At 42.4% G+C, this 25,745-nt stretch overlaps 1 protein-coding gene across 1 annotated transcript in view; it reads right to left on the reverse strand.

The window, feature by feature from the left end:
• Positions 1–25,745, reverse strand: part of EYS (eyes shut homolog) — a 556,153-nt gene that overhangs the window by 173,383 nt on the left and 357,025 nt on the right. The window contains 1 exon segment of the mRNA XM_066622702.1: positions 19,330–19,556. Coding sequence (XP_066478799.1) covers positions 19,330–19,556 — 227 coding nt within the window.

Genomic DNA, 25,745 nt, shown 5'->3' on the forward strand with positions numbered 1-25,745 from the left:
TTACAGGCTATATAAGAAGGCTCAAAGGTGCTATTTAATGCATGACCTTCTTTATTATGTGATATTTCCTACAGAAGCATGCAAATGAGCCAAGCTAAGAAACAGCGACAGTGGCTGTATTGTCATCCTGCCGCCGGACACATATAACATTTTTGTCAATGATTTCATTATCATCAAATTAGCGCTAACAGGGAAAAAATGGAAGATATTAAGCAGTCCGAAAGGACCTCTTTACACCAGAAAATACTGCAAATGGAGGTTGAAAGGGGAGGAGGGAAAGTAACCTAAGAATAACAAACCCTGGTGTGTGTTTGTCACTTTTGCTATCAAGATTAGAAAAATCAAAGTGCTTCAAATGACAAATTGCCTATAAAGTTAGAAAATGAGTCACTCTTTTGCAAACAAACATTTAAACACACACACACACACACACACACACACACACACACACACACACACACACCATGCTCACTAAGGGCCCAATCCTATCCAGTTTTCCAGTGCCGGTGCTGCTATGCCAATGGGGTACGCACTGCTTCCTGTGTTGGGGAGGCAGTCACAGAGCCCTCCTCAAGGTATGGGAAAATTTATTCCCTTACCTCAGGGCTGTATTACAGCAGCACTGGTTCACAGAACTTTCCCTTGCCTATGCAACTTCCCAGTGCTGATGCAGCCTGCCATTGGGGCATGCACAGTGAGTGGCAGTCACTGAGGCCTCCTGATGGAAAGGGAATGTTTGTTCCCTTATCTCATGGCTGCATTGCAGCTGCATTGGTGCTGGAAAGTTGCATAAGATTGGGCCCCAAGAAGGTGAAAGGATCAAAACCCCAAACCTCAACAGCAATCAAACCCCCCAATCCTAAACATTCACAGTTTTACTATTTCATTCCCACTTAGTACAGTTACTTTTGACACACCCTTTGATAAGAAGGGAATTTGCTCTATTTGAATGCCAGCAAATCTCAAAAACAGAACTCCAAGGATTTATTTAAATTCTGCTGCAGAAGCAAATTGCTTGCTCTCAAACATCATTTTAATAATATTCTCTGTGCTCTTGCAATTCAGCTGCTTTCTATACGTCTATTTCTTCAAGTCTGTTCTTCATAACCCTACATTCTGTACTTGTTGCCACAAAATATACAAGTTCCATTTTGATATTATGCCAGGAAATTATGCTGGGAATTTGAACAAGCTCCAAATATGGAGGTCATCTGAAGTATAATGGATGTGAAGTTCAGTGTGCAGCGATGTAATACTGGGGGCGTGCTATCGTCCTCCAGACCAGAAATCTGATGGGGACCTTGAAATGAGGAAACAGATCAGGGAGGTGACAAGGAGGGACAGGGTTGTAATCATGGGGGACTTCAATTATCCTCATATTGACTGGGTCAATTTGTGTTCTGGTCACAATAAGGAAACCGGATTTCTTGACGTGCTAAATGACTGTGGCTTAGATCAGCTAGTCACGGAGCCCACCAGAGGACAGGTGACTCTGGATTTAATTTTGTGCGGTACGCAGGACCTGGTTAGAGATGTAAACGTTACTGAGCCATTGGGGAACAGTGATCATGCTGCGATCCGTTTTGACGTGCACGTTGGGGGAAGAATACCAGGCAAATCTCTAACAAAAACCCTTGACTTCCGACGGGCGGACTTCCCTCAAATGAGGAGGCTGGTTAGAAGGAGGTTGAAAGGGAGGGTAAAAAGAGTCCAGTCTCTCCAGAGTGCATGGAGGCTGCTTAAAACAACAGTAATAGAGGCCCAGCAGAGGTGTATACCGCAAAGAAAGAAGGGTTCCACTAAATCCAGGAGAGTGCCCACATGGCTAACCAGCCAAGTTAGAGAGGCTGTGAAGGGCAAGGAAGCTTCCTTCCGTAAATGGAAGTCTTGCCCTAATGAAGAGAATAAAAAGGAACATAAACTGTGGCAAAAGAAATGTAAGAAGGTGATAGGGGAGGCCAAGTGAGACTATGAGGAACGCATGGCCAGCAACATTAAGGGGAATAATAAAAGCTTCTTCAAATATGTTAGAAGCAGGAAACCCGCCAGAGAAGTGGTTGGCCCTCTGGATGGTGAGGGAGGGAAAGGGGAGATAAAAGGAGACTTAGAGATGGCAGAGAAATTAAATGAGTTCTTTGCATCTGTCTTCACGGCAGAAGACCTCGGGCAGATACCACTGCCCGAACGGCCCCTCCTAACCGAGGAGTTAAGTCAGATAGAGGTTAAAAGAGAAGATGTTTCAGACCTCATTGATAAATTAAAGATCAATAAGTCACCGGGCCCTGATGGCATACACCCAAGGGTTATTAAGGAATTGAAGAATGAAGTTGCAGATCTCTTGACTAAGGTATGCAACTTGTCCCTCAAAACGGCCACGGTGCCAGAAGATTGGAGGATAGCAAATGTCATGCCTATTTTTAAAAAGGGAAAGAGGGGGGACCCGGGAAACTATAGGCCGGTCAGCCTAACATCCATACCGGGTAAGATGGTGGAATGCCTCATCAAAGATAGGATCTCAAAACACATAGACGAACAGGCCTTGCTGAGGGAGAGTCAGCATGGCTTCTGTAAGGGTAAGTCTTGCCTCACAAACCTTACAGAATTCTTTGAAAAGGTCAACAGGCATGTGGATGCGGGAGAACCCATGGACATTATATATCTGGACTTTCAGAAGGCGTTTGACACGGTCCCTCACCAAAGGCTACTGAAAAAACTCCACAGTCAGGGAATTAGAGGACAGGTCCTCTCGTGGATTGAGAACTGGTTGGAGGCCAGGAAGCAGAGAGTGGGTGTCAATGGGCAATTTTCACAATGGAGAGAGGTGAAAAGCGGTGTGTCCTGGGACCGGTGCTTTTCAACCTCTTCATAAATGACCTGGAGACAGGGTTGAGCAGTGAAGTGGCTAAGTTTGCAGACGACACCAAACTTTTCCGAGTGGTAAAGACCAGAAGTGATTGTGAGGAGCTCCAGAAGGATCTCTCCAGACTGGCAGAATGGGCAGCAAAATGGCAGATGCGCTTCAATGTCAGTAAGTGTAAAGTCATGCACATTGGGGCAAAAAATCAAAACTTTAGATATAGGCTGATGGGTTCTGAGCTGTCTGTGACAGATCAGGAGAGAGATCTTGGGGTGGTGGTGGACAGGTCGATGAAAGTGTCGACCCAATGTGCGGTGGCAGTGAAGAAGGCCAATTCTATGCTTGGGATCATTAGGAAGGGTATTGAGAACAAAACGGTTAGTATTATAATGCCGTTGTACAAATCGATGGTAAGGCCACACCTGGAGTATTGTGTCCAGTTCTGGTCGCCGCATCTCAAAAAAGACATAGTGGAAATGGAAAAGGTGCAAAAGAGAGCGACTAAGATGATTACGGGGCTGGGGAACCTTCCTTATGAGGAAAGGCTACGGCGTTTGGGCCTCTTCAGCCTAGAAAAGAGACGCTTGAGGGGGGACATGATTGAGACATACAAAATTATGCAGGGGATGGACAGAGTGGATAGGGAGATGCTCTTTACACTTTCACATAATACCAGAACCAGGGGACATACACTAAAATTGAGTGTTGGGAGAGTTAGGACAGACAAAAGAAAATATTTCTTTACTCAGCGCGTGGTCGGTCTGTGGAACTCCTTGCCACAGGATGTGGTGCTGGCGTCTAGCCTAGACGCCTTTAAAAGGGGATTGGACGAGTTTCTGGAGGAAAAATCCATTATGGGGTACAAGCCATGATGTGTATGCGCAACCTCCTGATTTTAGGAATGGGTTAAGTCAGAATGCCAGATGTAGGGGAGAGCACCAGGATGAGGTTATCTGGTGTGCTCCCTGGGGCATTTGGTGGGCCGCTGTGAGATACAGGAAGCTGGACTAGATGGGCCTATGGCCTGATCCAGTGGGGCTGTTCTTATGTTCTTATGTAACTGTATATTCATAAAAGGAAAAAGTTTTTTTGTCTTTTTCTCCCATTCTTTGGTCATTTTTGTTTTATTTTTAAAACTGGCATTTCTCTAATCTCTCTGTGAGACCAGAGGCATACTTACACCGTATTTTCCCTTTTAATATATTCCTTATAGATCTGTTATATTCTTAAATTTTTACATTTCTCATTCTTGCCTTAAATGGTTTTCCTTTTCCTCTAAAACCCAATTTTCCCATCAGGATTGTGGCCTAACTGTCCTTTTGGGACCATTTTTCTGGATTAATCATCTATTTTCTGGAAGCTCTTTCTCCATTTCCACCAATCAGTCCAGAGAGATTCAAGCAAGTGTAGTAACTCTGAATTTAATTGTTTTACTTTAATTTAGTGGAGGAGGCTTATTGGGTTAAATCTGGGATTTACATTGCAGTCCTGTACGGGGTTGATAAGGGAGATTTTACTGTATTCAAAAAGGCTTGTTTTCTGGGGAATATGTTTGAGATTGAAGTCTGAAACTAATCTAGCAAGCCTTTGGCTTTACATAAGGGGCAGGACTTTAGGTGGGCTTTTGCAAAATAATATTATTCAGTAATGCCTCATTGGTTAGCTTAATTTACATTTATTACTTTGATCATTGTCCATGTTCAATCGTAATTCTCATTTAGTGCATTTTATGATTTTGTGTTGGTCACTTTCATTCACTTTCATTCAGTGCCTTTGTTTGCTGTATTATCACATGTGCCTTGCTATGTCTTCCATAAATCAATAAACTGTTTGATGCATTTCAGTTACGACTATGTTCTGTGATCTGGTGCAGCTATAGCCCATTAGGAGATAAAAAGAACCAGACTTTCATGTATCTAAAAAATAACTGTGCCACCCACTCCATATATAAAGGATAAAATCCATACATAAAGCATTTTATATATGTGGGGTTGCAATTAGTGATGACCACCTCCCCCATCCAATTCACAATGGGCCAAACCAAAATAGCCTTCATCCCAATGGAAAAAAGCTCGGCTTATTGTAGCTCAATTTCAAGACATTACTGGACCCCATAACAACATTGCCAGGCTTGGGGGTGGGGGAGAAAGCACAACTTCCTCCCCTTACTAGAGAAGCAGCCTGGCAAGGGAATGGATTTTTCATAATCAGAATGAAGGCATTACAAGCTGTCAACAACGTTAGTTGAAATCCTAAGCATACATGCATGGCAGTAAGCCCCCTTGTCACAGTACGGGATTCACTGAGAATGCTTAGGACTAAATGACAACAAGAGAGGGGAAGCAGCAGCTGCACTTCCCTGCTGCTGCCTTTTGTGCTTCTTTAGTTTCTTCTCTCCATGGCTGTGTGCTTGACTGAACTGAGGCTAAGGGAAGCTCTTGCCCACCACTGGATGCTGCTGGACTGTTAATCAGGTCATGTTTTTTTCTTCCTCTCCTTTCTCCCTCTGCTTTCTCCCTCTCCTGATTCTAGGATCTGTGCCAGTTCTATAGGTAGCACAAGAACAGGTGGATCTGGGAAGGCGCAAAACCGGAAGTGGAGTGCGATCGATGTGCTTTCACTTTTTAAGCTGCGGGGAGCCCTGCAGGCACTCGCGCAGGGCTCTCCACATCCCCAACAGGCTGCTGCAGGGATTGGTGAGTGAATCCCAGTCCCTGCAGCCCCCTTAGCAACGCGATCCTGGGGATCATGTCGCTGCTGCCCCCTCTGCCCCCGCCCCTTAAGGGGAAAGTGGCCAGGGCTCTCTGGCTGGGGTGTCGCAACACCCCAGTTTGAAAAGCCCTGCCGTATGGAATAGAGTGTTGCACTTTGCATTAGCCATAAAGGAATGTTAGTTTTGGTAGCATAAGGCCCTATCAGGACTGGGCTGCAAGGCGCCCACCAGTGGCATGTGTAAGTATTCTGCCAGTGCGTTCTGCAGGCATAATTGCCGAGGCAACACATTTGTTACACTGTTTCTAACACTTTCCCTTTGCATTTTTTCTTTCCCCCACAGAGAGAGAGAGAGAGAGAGAGAGAGAGAGAGAGAGAGAGAGAGAGAGAGAATTATACCCTGCAAAAAGAAAGAGATGGGTATTGTCTTCGTATATTCAAACTATGGTAGATTTGTACTACACATTTCAGAAGAGAACACATTCATATCTATTGTATCCGTGAAAGCAGACACCTCTCACTACCCCAAATCAATTTGGCCCAATTCTCAAATATGTGTGCAGCTTTTATTTGGAGTCCCTGAAGGATTTCAGTGCTGCACAAGGATTGTGAAGGTCTTCTTGCTGGGCCATTTCTTATGTCTGCTGAATCGTCTGGGTTTGGGACTTATTATACCACAGAAACCTTCAGTGAGGACAAGAATGAAGGTAAGATCTTTCCTCAAGGACAGCCATGATGTAGCAGCCTGGCTCAGCAGCTCTTGTTCCAGCACAAACCAATCAAGCAGGCACTTTTTATGTCATAAAATAAAGTATGCAGCATATCTGCACGTTTCCTCTCAGTAGATGTAATTAAGAAATCAGCAAAAATGAGATTGTCATTGTTGGCAGATTATTAAGATCTCATGCCTTCAAAGTTCACTTAAAGTCATTGTTTAATTTTTCTTCTTCCTCAGTTGGGCTTATAATAATAAATTGTTCATTTCAGTGTGGGAAAAAAAATCAAATAGTTATTTTAAAAACACATATGTTTTTAAACAATATGAAATTATTCCTGTGTGTGGCCAAGTTAATGCAAACCACAAATGGACAACCTAATCCTAACTCCTCTTGCTGCTATACAGCGGGGCTAGCAAGGCTAGTGCTGTATCCTTCAGGGGTGTTTTGGCCACTGGAGGCCTACTCAGGTTAGTCACTTAGGGAAAAACCCCAGCATTCACTATGGGTCAGCTCAGACCTGCACCAGTGATATCACTGGCGCAAGTCCAAGTTGATCCATGAAGGCAGATGGGACCCAGGAAAGGGGGTGTCAGGATTCAATGTGCACTTCCACTGCTTAACCTGTCCCCTCCCTGACCTGATCTGTCCTTCTCTCTGCCCCATCACTGCCCCATTCTGCCCACCCCAACCCATTCAACCCCCTCCCTGCCTCCCTCCAACCCCCTGAACCAGCTAACCTGCACTGGTGAGTGACTGAAGTCTGTCTTTATGTGGATCGGTCCACTCACCATCTGCGGCGGTGGCAAGGCCCTACACACTGACCTAGTTACATTTGGAACGGCCATAAAGCGATTTACACCAGTGGAACACACTTTCTGCTAGCATTAAAGGCAGGTAGGATTCAGCCGACAGTCAACCTCATGACCAGCATTTCAAGAGCATTATATATAGATGTAAGAAATGAATGCCTTCAGAATTTTAAGAGTATTACAAAACAAACCAGAATGTGGCCACTATTATAGAGGTGTATCGCACCGGTGGAAAGGGTTCTCTGTATTCCCCAAAACAGATACAGATACAGATAAAGAAACCAGACCATATTCTAGGATAAGGTTCTCAGAATAATACTAGGAAACTATGCAATTTTTTTTCTTAACTAAGGTTGCATGCATACATATAGGGTCCAATCTGATCTAACTTTCCAGCGCTGATGCAGCCATTCTAGTAGGGCATGCACTGCATCCTGCAGTGGGGAGGCAATCATGGAGGCTTCCTCAAGGTAAAGGAACATTTGTTCCCTTAACTTAAGGCTGCATTGTGGCTGCATCGGTGCTGGAATTTGTTTGTTTTTTTTTTTGTAGTATAATGCTTTATTTATTTATTACAGATACAGGTAAGGAAAATTGGATAGACTTAGGGCTAGGACTACATAGGTTACACACGAGGGTGGTGGCCATCGATTACAACAAACATTAATCCAAACGAAATTAATAATCAATACAAAAATTATCATATTCTTTAACCCAACTGGTTAATACTTTAACACTCCATATTTTTCCTCTAACCTTATCTATCCCATCATAAAAAAAAACTCTTCAAACTTTTACTTATACAATCTTCTTACCACTAAACTAGTCTCTAAAATAAAATCTTTCTTATCTGATTCTTAATTTCTAATATGACATCTAAAAAAGAAGTCTCCGATTACCATGGTATTACCTCCTTCAATATCTCTTATAACATGTTATACATCATTTTCCATAACTATCCAATCAAAAAAGGCTTCAAATTTTTACTTATAAACTCTTCTTACCACTAAACTAACCTCTAAAATACAATCTCTTATCTGATTCTTAATTTCTAATATCACATCTAAAAACAAATATCTCCAATTACAATAATATTATACTTCGCTTATCCACCACATATTTATTAACCCAAAATACAGGTTTAATATTTTCTCCAAAATAAATTGACATCTATAATTTATTTTATCTACCTTCTTTTTTATAAAATAACCCTTTTATTTGTCTTAATACCACTATATTTTACACAATACTTATATTCCAAAATTGCAATTCCATCTAATTTATTTCATATATTTACCACTTTAATTTTCACGATACTTATATTCCAAATTCCCTTTTCATCCACTTTAGTTTAATCTAATTAATAAAATATTTATCTTAATACCACTTAATTTCCGCAATATTTATATTTCAAATTTTCATTTGCATCTATTTTAATTTAATATATTAAAAAAAATTCTATTTATTATTTAACCATTTCGCCCTTCTTCTTATTGTTTACTTTGTACTCTATCTTATTGGTGTTCCCTCTTAGTCCTCCTACTGGTTCTTCCAGTTCTTCTTTTTCTTCTTAAGTCCCCCCCTCTGTTTTTTCTTCTTCTTTTTCATCCTGTTATTCTTGAATTCAATCCATAAATTCTTCCTCTTCTTGAGACAGCTTGCTCTCTGAACATTTCGTCTTTTTTCTTCCTTAAGATTCCCAGTTATTATGACAATTGCTTCTTCCATCTCCTGTCCCATTTCAAAATACTCCACTTCTTTAACTTCACCTGACATCTGATCCATTCTTTTTTCTTCTCTATTGTTTATAATCTGTTCCCGCGAGTTTACAAGGGAGGAGCTTATTTGCCCAATTTGTTCAGAGAGTTCTCTGACTTGTTGCTCCATTTCTCTTCTAAAATCCATCAGAAAGTCCACCAAGGCCTGGCTTTCATGATCATCTTTTAGATTTTCAAAAGCCATTTTTATCAACACCAACTTGAGCCACTTCCTGCAGGGCTACTTTCTAATTTTATATCCAGGGCTACTTTCCAAATTTTTATATCCCAAAAAAAATCAATCAAATCCACAGTCAAATTAGGTTAGTATGCCTTTAAATAACCAAAAAAAGGAAAAAAAAATTAAAGCCTCTTGCTGAGAAACCAAAACCAAAACCAGCAGTGTCCAGGCTTAAATAAAGGCTTTTTGCTGGGAAAATGAAGGTAGACTTTATTTCCTTCATTGAAGATTACTTATTTCTCTTCGGTACATACCATTAAAAAAAAAAAATAAACTTGTACTTACTCCAGCAGGGGAAATACCAATTCATCTATCCCCCCCCCCCCCGGGTGGCTAATGGCCAGCGTGAATAATCTTGAATTATCTCCTCCTCCTCCAGACTTCTTTCTTACAGTTCTCAGTAAAACTTTTTAACGAGCCAAGTTCACTCACTCTTAATAGCTTTTTTCGCTGCGATGTTGTTGTATCTAGGCCATGGGAGGACGGGTTTTCAGCTCTCCGAGCTTCTCAAAGCCCGGGATAGATATGCTTCAGCACAGAGCAAAACAGAGAGAAATCCTTGAAATTGCCTGTTTCTAAGGACCCCCGTTCAAGCTCTCAGCTCTTCTTACCGTCTTCCTGGCACCGAAGCGTGCCTTAGTTGTTTAGGCACATGAAAACATATCTATTTCGCAGTCTCTTCGGGAACCCCCAAAGTTCACTGCAACTTCGCTGAAAGTTAGCTCCACCCCCCGGTGCTGGAATTTGGATAGGACTGGGCCCTTAATAAAAATAACACTGTACAGGTGGAGTCTCTTTATCCATGAATTTATATTATTATTTTATTGCATTTTCCTACAGAAGTGGTGCTCCAGTTGCATTTGGAGTCCCTTCTGAGGCTTTCTATGGCCTCCAGAAAGTGGAAAAGCGGGAATTCTGGTTTTTAGCCAAAAACAAGAAGTGCTGATTTTCGGCCTTCCTGAGGCCTCCTGAGGGCCGGGGCGGCCACACATGGTCTCCCTGGCTCTCAGAACGGCCTCCAAATGCAGCCAGAGCACAGCTCTGGTCACGAACAGAGGATAGCTGCCGCAATCTACGGATTTGATAATCCGTGGATTCATGTATCCATGGGGAGTCTGGGAATGGATCCCCCATGGATACCAAGGCACAGCCTGTATAAAAAAAATTGATTGCAGTTAAAATAATAGGGACTTAATTCCAAGTCAACATATGATATCACATAATAGCCTCTTACACACATTTGAAGCATGCCCTGTGAAATGCTTAAGCACAGCCATTTTGAAGAGCAGTAGAAGATAGAAAAGAACATACAACCCTGAATACAGTCTACATGGCTAAAGCGTTAGGGATTTTGGTGGTTGGCTACTTTGAAACACTGTCTAAGAATGAGGGAGCACTATATGGATAGACCATATTGACTTCTGCCTTGAGCTGCATTCGGGTCTTCTCCTATAAGAATACTATCAAGAATCTACTCAGAGCACATGGAAGGGCAAAATGAAGTGAGAAAGAAGCTGACAACATTACAGTGCAATCTTATGCATATCAACTCAGAAATAAGCCTCCCTGACTTCAATGGAGCTTACTCCCATGTAAGTGTGCATGGGATTGTAGCCTGACAGCTCAATCCTAACTAGGGCTGTGTTGCCTTTAGTGACAGGAGAACACTATCAAGATGATATTTAACTGCTATTGAACTGAGTTTATTGTCAATTATTCCTACTTCTGACTGGTGTTGTAGTTTAGGACAGAGACTGGAAATGGGAGTTCCTCTATGGTTGGGTATTGCAATGTTCTCTTGACTTCTGGCCTTCCTTCTGGAGAGCCATGAAATTAATCTCCTACTTCTAGAAGGCAGTTGCATAAGCAAACCCAGGAATCTCTAAGCTAGATGTCATAGAAAGGAGAATTGTGGTACATATGGAAGCAGAGCTCTGACTATGGGTGTAATCCAAGAATGTAATGACTGCCATGGAAAGGTAAATGCTGGCATTTCATATTTGCACTTGGATTCCTCCATCCCTTTTTTTGTTTTGTTTTCCAGCACATGTGAACCCCTGAGTTGAATTAATTTCATAGACAGTAGTTCTTTGCATACAATCACACTGAAGGTTGACACCCCAGGCAGTCAAAATTGCTTGATTCAGCACTGAAAGGGAGGGAACGGAGTTGGAAACGGCAATTTTTTTTTCTTTTCAGTGTAATTTTTTTAAAGTCTCCAAAGCCTCTTATCAATAAAATCAGCCTGCATATAGCTTTTCAAAGGGATTCAGAAAAGAGGCTGTTAGAATGACAGAAATTGAAAACTGGGAAAGATAGAAAGTGGCTGTAGGCACCAGAGAAAGTTATTTTGTTTCATTTCAGCTTGCCCTATATTAACCATTAAAGCTTCTTCTTTAAATACATCTCTATACTCAAGATGCCTGACTCAATTTCTAATCCCAATATATATGCAGCATTTTGTCAGATCTAAGAAGAGGAGTTCCAGTTCAAATCTCATGTCAGCCATAAATTCATTACGTTCACTGGAAGCCAGAGTTCCCCTCCCCTCGCAATATGGCGATATCAATATTGATCTATTTTACAAAGCTGCTGTAATGACTTACTTAGTTAATGCACATGAGGTGTTTGAATGCTCTCAAGCACTATACAAGTGCTAAGCATTATTGCTGTATTACTAGTAATCGGAAATAAACTGCTTTTTAGGCACTGAGGGCCCAGTTCTATCCAACTTTCCAGCACTGATGCAGCTGTGCCAACTAGGCATGTGCTGTGATGGTGGGGCATTCACAGAGGCCTCCTCCAGGTAAGGGAATGTTTGTTCCCTTATCTTGGGGATGCATTACGGCTGCATTTGCTCTGGAAAACTGGATAGGATTGAGCCCTTTGTTGCTTGAAACAGTGGTACAATAAAGCAATAACAGGGAAGTGCAAAATATTTTCTCTTCCTCTCTATCTTGCTCTTTTTCCAATCTTGGGACTGGAAGAAGGAGGAGCGGTGGAGGAGAGTAGGCACAGATAGGTGCCCCCCACCAGGGGGCAACAGCTTCAGTTGGCCTCATGAATGAGCCAGCCCTGCTGCTCACACTTGTAGATAGCTCATGTGGGTACATATGTGCAGGGGTAGCTGGCCAATAGAATGGCTATGTCAATTTTGAGTTACTCTTAAAGGCAGCAGGCCCAGATTTGTGGCTATTTGATGTGCAAAACAAGCATTACTGACAAGATGCTAAAAAAAGAGAGTGTTGGCTGTGCGGTGTTTGTTTAGAGGAACATCAAAACACCAGTTGAAGGCCATGAGAACATACTCGAGAATCTTGAAACTGTTTGAAAAGCTTTCATTTGCTTTTATCCACAAACACTGCGTTTTGTCGAGTCATACAGTATCAAATTATCTTGACTGGAATATTGAAGTGTTCCCAGCATCCCACTTTTACAACTGCTAGAAGAGCAACTGGAGTAATAGTCAGAATGTGAGCACCCAGATATATAATTTATAGCTCTGCCCTAATTTATCTGTAACTTGGAATAGCCTTTAAAGTCATCTTTCAAAGAGCTGACAGACTTTAATAGATGGCAAGAAGTCATTCTATCATCGAGTCTTAGTGTTTTCCCAAAACCTCAACAATAGTTACAGGGCTTTATTTTTAAACGTAATATAGACTAATAAATGAAAGAATGCATTGGAACACAGCACATGCTCCCAAGGCTGCTCTTTTTTTGATGGCTTCTGCTGATGTTTGCTCTAAACTCCCAGGCGGGTGTGCACAATTCTTACTCCTCTTACCTGGTCCTCTGCTTCTCCCACAACCTGGATCGGAAAGGGCAGAGAGGTCTCCTCTCTCTTCCATTTCTAATCCAGGTAGTCAAAGAGAAGAGGAAAGAGGAGGAACAGTGGAGATGAGTGGAATAATGGAGATTGGCTAAGGGAGATCTGCCGAACTGCTGTCTGAGGCAGCTGCCTCAGTTCACTTCATGGATGATCCAGCCCTGGCTCTATGGTTTGGTGGCTTTTACATTAAATAGATACTGACTACTTCCCATATTCATACATCTTTGAGGGTGGTGACATTCTGTTCAATTACACCATTGCTCATGAAGACCTGCTGAGACACCGTTAGCTGCTTCAAACTCTAACATTATGGAACGGACGGCAAAGTCATCTGTTCCGTCTCTGAGCCACCTTCTTCTAATCCTCTGTTCAAGATGTCTGTGACATCTTCTTTCTCCTAGGGCCCAATCGTAGCCCCGGCTGCCATGCCACAGTACAGTGGTGTCGAAACAGCCTCCATTGTATCCTGCAGAACTGGGGAAGCAGCCAGAGGGCTAGAGCCCCAGCTGTCCTGATGGCTCTCCTCAGCTGTTTAGCATTTGGCAGCAGCTATGCTGCTGTGTCCTCTCCTCTCCCAAATCTGAGCCACCCCTGGCTGCCCTTCCCAACCAGTTTCACCCCCCCCTCCCATCCTAGAATACCTTCTTGTTGCTCGGTGGGATACTTATCGCTGCACACTCCAGATCATCATCCCCTCCCAGCTGCAACAACGTGCCTTACTTACGGGATGAGAAACTCCAATTGCTTTCAAGCACTTAGGATTTAGATGCTCATACATACTTGCATGAGTGAAGCCTAAAACCACAATTTGTACTTAAAATGCTGCTCAATTACCCCAAAATACTGGAAAAAAATGCTTCCCATTTCATTCAGAGTTTTGTGTATGGTTATTACGCATCCACCTAAAGACAGATGGATGCATAATATACACAGATAATATAGTATATTAAAACAAAAAATTCCTCCATTGTATTGCGTTGAGTTTTGTTTGACTAGTCCTTTAGCTTAGCATTTATTAGAAAAAATATATACTATCCTAAAAACTTTGTGCCTGCTCAAAAATGTTAATCCCACAATTAATAACCATAGACGTATGTTTTCCCCTGCAGCATCAGGCACTGATAGTCTAAATTTGTCATGCTGAACTTTACAATAGAAGACAGCCATCTGCCTACGTGCAGCCATCTTACACAACGTGAGTATGTCTGCCCTTATGCTTCCTGTGCTGGAGAACTTGAACAGAATGACAAGGCAGGCAGGACAACGGTGCTTACACCAGTGCTCAGCTTGTCAATTAACAAAATCATTTCAGAATCTGACCAACAAGGTCCTATTTGACACTGGGCTGGTTAGAACCGCTTACCTGTGTGGCATTTCACACAGCAGGTATCTTGCTGAAAACCGGTCACCCTGCTGCCTCTCTTGAGTTTAGTATGGCTGGATGTAAGTGTGGCAAGCCAAAGTTACATTTTCCATTATGATTTATTGTGGTGGAGTTGAGTTGGCATAGGTATGATTTGGTAATAATGTATTGTTATTGCACGGTCATATCTGAGTGACAAACTGCCCTGAAAACTGTAATACAGAAAAGCAGAATGCAAATGAAAAAGGAAGTGAAGTGAAGATATCATGCAACTGCTCTGATCATGTACTTCGCTCCTGTACTACATGGCTAAGGGCTAGTCAATGTGGGGTTGGGGGACGTTGACCAAAAAAGAAACTATCCCGTCCAAATATCTCAACTCCCTTCTAATGCCCACTTTTTTGCTAATTAACACCCTCTTTATCTCTAGAACAACCGCTGTGGTGTGCAAAGGAATGAACACAGAACTCCTTATCTATAGCAACTACCCAAATTTATTGCTATGAACACAGACACTTCCTGCAAATCCCCTTTTCCAGAGGCTTTCCCTCCCCAAAACTCCACTTAACTCAGTGGGTAAAGGTCTGAAGCCTCCAATTCAAGTCCAATCCGGTCTCCAAAGCACAGTCCAGTCTTCTGCAGTCTTCTGTGTCCTCCAGCAAAGTCCTGGCAGTCCCCTTCTCCTGTAGGTCTGGGTCAGGTAGCCCTCTTGCTCTGGTTCCCTCCGGGTCAGGTAGTGTCTCCCTCTGGGTCAGGGTCTGTGTTTCCCTCTGGGTCAGCGTCCGGCTGGGTCAGCGTCCTGCTCCCCCGGCTCCTTTGGTCCTTCTGAAGCTGCTTTTTATCCTTTGTGTCCCATTAAGTGCAAATGCAGCTCAGCTGTGAGCTACCTCCTTAGCTCATTCCAAGCCCCATCAAGGTCAAATGAAGCTCAGGTGTCCAACCAGGTCTCCATTGGCCTTGATTGATTACAGCTGTGGAGCCAGCCCTGCCTTTCCCAGAGCTATCAAACAGCTGTCAAAACATGGGATCACTGTCAACACCATATCATCCACCTGATGATCTTCTGATCTTCCATTACAGAAACACACTCATTGGACAATGAAGTTGTGTATTTTAAGGAGAAAATGGTTCCAACAAAGCTCCTAGCAGCTAGTCACTCACAAATACAGAGTAGAACTGAAGGTGAACTTCTGCAGTAAGAGGAAGCTGCCGCAGGTGGCTGCAATTTCCGCTCACTGAGCCACAGCCTCAACACAGATCCAACTTGGTGCTAAAGATGACAGTTTAAATGCCATCATGATAATGTGCACAAGGGCGAGGCTTTGAAAATGCTGCCTCCTTTGGATATTTCGGACCTTGAATATGCAAATACAAAGGTATTAGAGGTGGCTTGATGTTTTGAGATTTTTCTTTATCACTCGCAATAAAGATACACATCTCTTGCTCAGTCCTACCCATACCATCTGTTATTCCCAGAGGCTTCTCTAAAAGGGATCAGAGGAAAAAATGGCTTGTGCATGCAAATAAATCTGTCACGACTCACACTTCAGACCAAAAATCTTTTCTCTTCAGGGACTGGACAAGCTGTTGCATCATGTAAGACAATAAACAAAAAGCCAAGGAAAGTAGTTAATTACAAATCATTTAACACTGATGAGCTGAAGGAGGCTGTTAAGTGAATTACATTTTCTAGCCTCCTCTGTAAACGCGGAAGGACTGCTTTCATGTCCCAAGCATATATTTATTTTGTAAGGAATGGCATTTAATGGAAGGCAAGAGACAGAGGCATTGCGTTAAATGCTTGTGCAGAGAAAGGGCAAAAAGGAATTCAGTGAAGTACATCTTTCCTACATTCTTAGAAACAAATAGAAATGGACGGAAATTTTACTTTCAGAATTAAGTCTGATCAAAACAGAGCATTTTGAAACTTTTCAGTTTCATAAACTATTTTTAAATAGCTTAAATGCTTTTACACATTTTGAATGTTTTGCTGGGTGGAGAGAGGGGTGGATCAAGGCTGGGAAGGGATGGTATAGTTGGCAGCATTGTTGCCAATGTCCTATCTATCTTCCCAGCCTCAATCCACTTTCCTGAGTTCACTCAGACCTGCAAAATTGCTGGCGCATGTCAAAGTAATCCAGTGGGGCAATGAAGGCTTACATCCAGACAAGGGAACAAATGATCCCTTACCTGGAGGAGACCTCTGGGGCTTTCCCACTTGCATCTTCCCAGTCCCACCATCGGAAGATTACCTGCTTACTGGAGCAGGTACGCTAATGGGAAAGGGAAGGAAGGGTGGTGGGAGGGCAGAACAGAGGCAGGGAAGGGTTGAAATGGGGTGGGGGAAGGCAGGGAGTAGGCAGGGGATGGGTGGATCAGGTCCTGGGAGGTGGGAAGGATCGGTGGCGCTGCCGCAAGTATCCTAAGTCTCTTCCCAGGCCCGACCCTGTGGCATGGGGTAATATAGACTTACAATTGCTATTCGGCTGCCATAGGTTCAAGTTGACCCACTTGTGCCACAGAAGCCTACCTCTGCACAAAGGAACAATTGTTCTCTTACCCAGATGAGACCTCCTGGGCTGCCCCACCACTACAGGATACAGTGGTTGCCATTTTGGTGCTGCTGCATTGATGGATGGTTGGGGTGATAGGATTGGGCTGCCTATCCTCTTTTAAAAGTTCAGTCTTGTGCTTGCTGGTAGTCTAATTAGAGGCACTTTGAGGTTGTTTGCACCTCTATCTAATGATCCCCAAATGATCAGACTGCTCTTGCTCTACAAGTATAGCTAATTCCCTCAATTTATTATGTGCATGTTAATGAGACATGTAGGATAGGCACATGCGCATGCAAATGAGCAATGTTGGCTACAGAGCATTAGCTCCAGAAAAAAACAGTCTTGTGGAACCTGAAAGACTAACAGATCTTCAAGGTTTCAGACTTTCAGGCGTCTTTCTTTATAGATTTTGTAACGCTGGAAGTTCTTACTGACGTGTTCAGAAACATTCCCACTAGTCAGTTCTTTACCAACCACAATTTGAAAAGTATCATTGCTATTTAATTTATTACAAACATGGGGAGAGCAATTAAAAAAATTAATACTCCTTGATATCTGAGGCATCGTTAACCAGGACTAGCCAAGAGTCATTTATTGGATTCACATACAGTATAATGATGACCTACTTTCAGTCAGCATTGTGGGCTGGATTTCCATTACTTTCAGATATATTGACAATCTGGCAAGAGCATTTTTGGCTCTACTTGCCCTGCACTTATTCCATACAATAGAAAGTCTATTAGAAGGATATTAGAGCTTTAATTATAATATGGGCACTCTTTCATTTTGCTACACACTAGTAATTCCCAATCACGCTAATGGAAATTATCCAGCGTCAACAAAAGGAGAACGCGCCTTTGATGCTCACAGTCATTTGAGCCAAGTACCAAACATATCAAGGAAATGAAGTTTCTGGGAAGTAATTGAATAAGAGACTTATGACCGAAAGTACAGAAAGCAACAGATATTGACCGTATTGCCTTATAATATCTATCTTTTCTTTTAACAGTTACCCCAGTATTTCAATTAGTTTAACTAAATATAAACTAAACTTCAAAGATAATTTAATTATGCATTCTTAGGGCAACTAAAAATGCACAGGAAACTTGGACAGTTATAATTAAATATGTCTGTAGGAAAAAAATTTAAAAAGTGACTTGTGGTACTTTAAAGACTAACAATTGTGCAAGAGAAAGAAGAAGAGGAGAGTCTTCTACAACTCATCCAGTTCTTTTTGCAGGGGACTCTAGGATGAGAAGATTTCTCTAACAGGCCCATCCTATTATCCATTTACAGCAGTGGATCTCATGATCCACTGCAATACAGATCATGTGGTCTACTGCCCTAAATCCATTTATGACAGGGTGAAATGCACTCCAGAGCTGTTATGAATGGCTGTAGGCTCCACTTGCCTGTCAATGGCCCACCCAGGCCACACCAGAGCAAGTAATGTGGATCAGGGGTAGGCCATGGTGGTTTGGGGAAAGAACTGCGAATGGCTGGGGGGAGGGAGGAGGCGGATACCAGCAACAGCAACATGTGGAGGATCCTATTCCCCTTTCCCAGCCAGGACCTGCCCTCTTCCTATTCCTGGATTTATTCCAGCTAAATAGCTGGCACAACTCTGAAAGGACCCATATCTCTCACTGGCCTTCTGGTTGCCTATAGCATGCAGCGCCCACTCTGTTGGTGCAGCTGCATGCTATGGAGTGAAACGGGATAGGGATGGCCTGTAAGAGTAGATGCTCCCTGATATTGTCCCTGATTCTGAATTGGTTAAAGGAATTGAAGTTGGGAAGAGTCCCTCAAAGTATTTGCTTGGATCTTGGCAATGGTTCCTTCACACATGGCATTATGCATATTATTCCTACATAGGTGGTGTACACAATAGAGGAACCATGCACTTAGGGTCACATGTGAAAACTGTGCAGGTGTTTATTTGCCTCATGTATACTTATCTGTTATATTAGACTGTCTAGTTACAGCGTCTATACAGACACTAGTTACAGCTAGCTAGTTACAGCTAGCTAGTTACAGCTGTCTATACAGCGTCTGTTATACTAGACGCTGTTCCAGAACCACCTTTCAGAGCGCGATACCATAGTCTTTCGAGACTGAAGGTTGCCAACAACTTATCTGTACAAAATGGGAGACCTATTCACAACACATTTTTTCCCCAAAGGAAGGCAAAAGGTTATGTGAACAAAATATATTCATGGACATTCTCTTGTTGAAGATATTACTTTACTACTGTGAGAGAGATACCAATAACAAAGGCTAGACATCTATAGCTGCAGTTTTACAAGGATAAAACCAGTACAAATAGATGTGGTTAGAAAAGCTGATCTAAGTCAAGTAGTAGTTTTTATACAACTATATTTTCAGAAAGCTGATAAATGTACATAGTCCACATGGAATGAATGGTAATAGATAACTACAGCTTTTCGAAAATGAATGGAGAAAGGAAAAGTGAAGCACAATTACCTTTTTCACAGAAACGCCCAGTGAAATGCAGTGGGCATTCACACTGAAATGAGGTCACACCACCAGGAAGACTGATATGACGGCAAGTCCCTCCATTGCGGCACACATTCTCTTGGCAGATGGACCATAATGCAAGGTGAGAGAGTGAGGGCACAGTGGACTTGAGTGCTTCAGTCCACTCAGACATAGTACCAAAGACTAATGATAATTCTTCAGATACAGGAAACCTGTGGGAAACAATATTTTATTTTGAGCATTTATTCCAAACATTCTCCTTCTGCTTTTCTCAATTAAGGTAGCTTGCAACATTTTTTAAAAGAACTTCACATACAACAAACAAGCAATAACATATTTAAAGCATACAATGTGAATACAGGCAAGTCAAAAATTAGAGGACATCATAGAGTTTTGAAAACAGATGGACCTTACAGGAATGTGTAAAAGCCAAGGAGGAAAACTCTTGGAGGAGAAGATGCCACAAAGTTGGAGCAACCACTGAGAAAGTCCCTGCTTCTTACTGCTGACAGCCTGACCTCCCAAATGGATGGTGCCTGGAGCAGAGCTTTTGGAGATGAACTTTAAAGGAGAATGAGCTCATACCAGAACAGAGAATGAGGAGAAAATGAACCAAACCACTGAGAAATCAAAAGAAGGGCTAATCTTAGATATGACAGAACGTGAAGTATTAAGGTCGTTGTCAAGCTGGTAGCTGAGATTTGCTGATGCTTTTAATATTATATTTAGGAAAAATTATATAGGAAATGCCAAACTAAGTTTTTACCCTGAGGGAAATAAAGCAATACAAAAGGACTTCAGTTGTCTACCAACTAATTGAGAGCCCAGTCCTGAGGTCCGCAGCATGGCTCCGTGCTGCAGACCTCAGTTGGCGCTGGGCTAGCACCCGGCAGTTGCCCGAGTTCCACAGCTCCGCGGTCTCCTGGACCACTGGGCTTCGGAACGGGAGGCGGGGGCATGGCCAGGGGTGTGGCCGGGGAGGCATTCCGGGGATGGGGGAAGCATGGCTGGGGGCATGGGGGAGGTGTGTCAGGGGAGGGGAGAGGTGGATCCACAGAGCTGAGCTCTGCAGGATCCAAGGCGCTCGTGCAGGGCTGCTCGCCCTACATGAGCACCTTTACTTTAGTACCGACCTTTTGGTTGCCGCTAAAGTGAGTAGCCCCATTGCAGGGCTGCTTCCCTTACTCGGGGGAAGGAGATGAACGTCCCCTTTTCCCAAGGAGCCTCCTGCGGTAGTGCGGGAGGTGCAGGATCTGGTGGCAGCCCTCAGTGGAGCCGCTGGAGCCGGGAGCTCCGGGCAGCTCAGAATTGGGCTGCGATACTCTTATTGGAATTATTAGGGACATTTTATCCGATACTGAAGTATCCAACCATTTTGCATTATGTTTAGTCTGTGCCAGTCATGTGGTGTGGTATCTACATAATGAGTAACATTAACAACTTACACAGTACTACTGTGTAAAATGAAGGATGAAATGAAGGTCAGTCTGCAGACCAACAGCAATATAAGCCATGCCCTTACATTTCACAGTGATACTTTCTGGAATATCAAACTGTTCCAAGTCAGCAGCACAATCCAGTGGAAGGAGTTGGGAAGTCATTGTTGTTTATTGTTACCACACCCAATCTAATCTTGGTCTCTACTGCCAGAAGTAGCATTCTAGGGATAGTGCATTTCAGGAAGTCTTAAACAATGTTATGGAAGTGTGCTTTCAGGCCACTGCTAAGGAGCACCCATGCATGGTGGCAGTCAGGAGAAGCCCCACCAGTGTCAGTAATGCATAATGCTACATCCTCCAGAGCCTCCTGACACACCCCCTTTGTCTCCTTGTACTCTCCAGAGAGCTGCCCTCTGAAACACACCTATGCAGCTTAAATCAGGTACTACGAAAAACATAAAAAAGATGGTGCCAAGTGTTCTCCTTATTCAGAAACACAAGAAAATATGAAGAACCCTGTTGCTTCAGGACCAGGGCACATCTAGTCCAGCTTCCTGATCTCACACTGGCAGCACACAAAATAAGATACCTATATTCTGTTGACACTTACCTTGCATCTGGCGTTCTGAGACAGGCTTACCTCTAAAACCCAGAGGCTGCATCAGTCATCATGTCATCATGATTTGACAGCCATGATGGACTTTTTCCTCCATAAATCTGCCCAATCCCCTTTTGAAGGTATACAGTACAGCACAACATCTTGTGGCAAGGAGTTCCACACAACACAATTAATCTTCCTCTCTCTCACACACACATGGTCCTTTGGGGGGCTGACTGTAAAGGATGCTGAGCCACACAGACTCAAAGCTCAGCTGGATGGCTCTTTGCAGATGCAGTGGTGGTATTATGCTAATGGATCACATGATCTGTCAGCATTTCATGATCATAGGATTGGACACTCAATGTCTTTTTTAATAAATGGGCCTCTACTGCTGATATACCAACATTCCTTTCAGGCCTCCTTTTGGTTAGCCTTTTCTTAAGGGAAAATGCTAGTGTGAGCTCATTAATGGAGAAAACATCTGCAAATGTCTTCAGAATTCATTCCAACTGCTATGAATAAGGAATACTCCTGACTCCAAACAGTTTAACTAAAATGCTTATTTGAATAAAGAGCTAGGAAATGTTTAAACGTCATTTAGTAATTGAAATGTTAGAAGCTTCAACAATGCACAGTGAAACTTGATTTGACTTCTAGCAAAGATAGAAAATATTCAGTTAATTACAGGTATAACTTAATTATCCACGGATTTTTCATCCACTGTTTAATCTCAATGCGATGAGAAGGGCCCTTTAAATTAAAGGAAAAACATTCTTTTCCTCAAACTTGCTTACCACTGTAATGTAGGAGAGCTGCAGCAGGCAGGCAGGCAGGCAATCAATCAATCAAACTCTCTCCAGAGGCTTAGAAGAGCTTAGTTTCAGTTCACCTCAAGGCAAGCAACCCTCCCTTCCCCCTGGACACTACAACAGAATGCAAAGTGATTGTCACCTCCATTTTGCATTCTCTTTACATTCTTTCCAATGCTCCGGGGAAATCAGTGAAACACTAGAGCTACATTCTGATGCATACTAACTTATAAGTAAGCCATATCAAACTTTATGGTATCATAAACGCTGTTATGGAAGCGTGTTTCCAGGTCACCTCCAAGGAGCACCTTATGCATAGTGGCAGTCTGGAAAAGCCCCACCAATATTCACATGGAACTGACTTCCATGTCAACATGCAGAAGGCAGATCAGTAATTTAAGGCAGGTGTGCAGTTTTTTTATTGAGAATAGAGGCTAAGAGTACTAAGCTGTTGCTGACAAGAACTATAAGGAAGGGAAAGACATAAAAATATGGTGTCTAGAACTTTCTTACATATTTTAATGCTAAATATTTAACAATGCTGGTGATTTAATTCCACACATCCGGAACGTGCTTAGAATTGTCTGTCAGGCTAATTCAATTCAGGTGGTTCAGCCATGTGATGCTAGTTGTTAACAAGAGTTACTCCATTTTGATTCAGAGCTTCCATGATGACTGAAGGATGACCTTTGTATGTGTACACTCTCAGATTCCATCTAATCTCAGATTCTGTCTCCTGAACTACTCAAAAACAGGTGTAGGAGTTGAACCGTCTGACCACAGAGCAAGGTAGTATAGGTCAAGCTAACAGCCAAACTTCAAAGCAGCTTACAGAGGAAGTTACCCACATAAGCAAAATGTCAAAACAAGGAGACATTTTGTATTCTAATGTGTTTGAAATGCTATAAATTGTAATCACTTGTATGCCCTAACGAATTCCCTCCTCTCACCAACATGGTGAGAGATGAGACTTAAATGATCCTGAGCCACATGCCCAGGATCTCTAAGACCAAAAGAAAGCCCCCCTCCCGAGAAAAGGTATCTGAGAGATACATGTTCTACACATACACTCATTAACCCCCACAATATTTTTTTTAAGAAATTTAATTTTTTTGCTCAGTTTTCTATTTATGCATCTTATTAAAAAACTAGCACTCTAAAATAGCAGCAGAACAAATACAAAGCAGACATTCAAACCCAATACCATTCAAACAGTAAACAACACAAACAAGCCTATCCTTTAAAAGTTTAGCTAAACAGAAAAAATTTAACCTCATACACTGGACCTGCAGTATCCATGGGTTCATCGCAGATTTAACTCATCACAGATGCTCAGAAGATTCCAGGGGGGTGCAAATTTAAAGGGCTTTGGGGGGAAAAAAGCACACCAAACCTGGGTTTCTTCATGTGGCAAACTGCACCATTTCCATGCCTATGGTACTATTTTTAGACCTGGACGATCCAGGTTGTGCAGAGGTTCCTGGGGTCTCCATGTCTTGCCCCAGAATACACTGTGATGCTTTCTGGGGTGAACCTGGGAGGAGCCAGAAACCTTCCATGCTACCCAGAAGTGTGTCTTCCAGCTCTAAAAATAGCACTAGAGGCAGTGGTGGGATTCAGCCTGTTCGCACCGGCAACTGAATCATAGGCATGTCCCATTAGAGTCAATGGGCTTACTCCCAGGAAACGATGACATCCTTAGAGCCCAATCCTATGTATGTCTACTCAGAACTCCCATTAGAGTCAACAGGGCTTACTCCCAGGTAAATGTGGATAGGAGGATTGCAGTCCAGGAGTGCAGAGTGCAGGGGTGGGGGGTTGGAGGTTGAATTGGGCTGCAATTCTATCTGGGAGTAAGCCCTATTGACTATAATGGGAGTTACTTCTGAGAAGACAGTCATAGGATTCGGCTGTTAGATGCCTCCAGAAGTTTCCGCACAAATATCCCCATGACAGGTCTCCTTCAAGTAAAGCCTAAGGTGAGAGACTTGGGCTATCAAAGCAGAGTGACTAGATGTAATGGAGGACAGAGTGCCTATACCTTTAACCATTGTAGAGATGGGAGAATTTTGGCAGGTGCAGCTCAACATGGTGGAGTTTAAAAAGCTGCAGCTGCCAAAATTTCCTCTTCGCAGTAGTTCTCACACAATTAGCACTTTTAAGGACCCACTTTTTAGAATGAGAATCTGTTAGGTTCCACCAGAAGTGATGTCATGACTGGAAGTGAAATCATCAAGCAGGGAAATTTTTAACAATCCTAGGTTGCAAACCTACCCACACTTACCCAGGAGTAAGTCCCATTGACTATCATTGTTAAATGCATATACATAGTAGCTTGTAAAAGTACAGGTCTGTAACATTTCCCCAAATGCAGTCACAGACCATGGTAGCATCAAGTCTATTATATTAAAAATAAAATATTGAAATGAATAAGGACCCACCTTAAATTGGCTCACAACCCACTGGATCCTGACTCACAGTTTGAGAAACACTAATTAAAGATATATGCACTCTGTGCTCCACTGCATCTGGTCACCCTGACCAGAAGAGGGAGTCATTTCACCCCCCCAACTCCTGTTCCTTGACCCTTCTGCCAACTTAAAGAAAAGGTGCTTTTCAGATGCTCAGAATCTCTCTCTCTCTCAAAAACAGCAGTTTTCCCTGAGTTGACTTCCATTCATTATTATTATTATTATTATTATTATTATTATTATTATTATTATTATTATTATTATTAACAACAGTATTTATAGACTGCTTTTCAACAAAAAGTTGATATGGAAATATCTTCAGTAACAGTTTGTCAGGTATTTAATATTTTTTCATTAATATTTTAAAACTCTTTCTTAAAACATAATCTAGTTTTGTGTACCTCTTTTATTGTTCTTATTTGAGTATTTAATGCATGAATTATTAAACTACCTCTGTATATCTTTTGGTATGCTTAAAATGGTCCTTAGGGCATAGAACCTGCTGTTAATTTATTTGAATCCCACCACTGACTAGAGGCCATGAAATGGTGGTTTTGCCACATGAAGGTAGGAAACCTAGTTTCGCTCGCTTTCCACCCAAAGCCCTTTAAATTTGCCCTCCCTCATTATCTGCAGATTTTGGTATCCGTTGGGGTTCCGGAATGGAACCCCGTGGATACTGTGGGTGGACCTGTACTTGAATGTCCTCAATGAAGGTGCCTACCAGATCTGTCTGGGGAATTGATTCCAAAGATGAGGTCAGTACTTCAGATGAGGCTGAAAAAGCCTCCTTATGGTAGCCACCTGTCTCACCTCACCATGTGGGGGAACCCAGAGATCAGGATAAGTTTTTAAATATTATGCAGGTTCATATGGTACAACAACTACTACTACTATTACATGTGGGGCCTTGTATCAGTGGTACTCCTTGTAGTACTAATACTAATGTTGATTATTTACCTTACTTAAACTGAATCTCAGCAGACTCATTACAGAATTTATTTCAGTACATAAGCTTAGAATTCCCTCTTTGGCTTGAACATTGTAATTTCAGTCACAGGCAATTTGCATAGCTTGAGAT

Source organism: Tiliqua scincoides, chromosome 1, assembly GCF_035046505.1.
Source record: "Tiliqua scincoides isolate rTilSci1 chromosome 1, rTilSci1.hap2, whole genome shotgun sequence".
In the NCBI taxonomy this organism is placed as follows: domain Eukaryota; kingdom Metazoa; phylum Chordata; class Lepidosauria; order Squamata; family Scincidae; genus Tiliqua; species Tiliqua scincoides.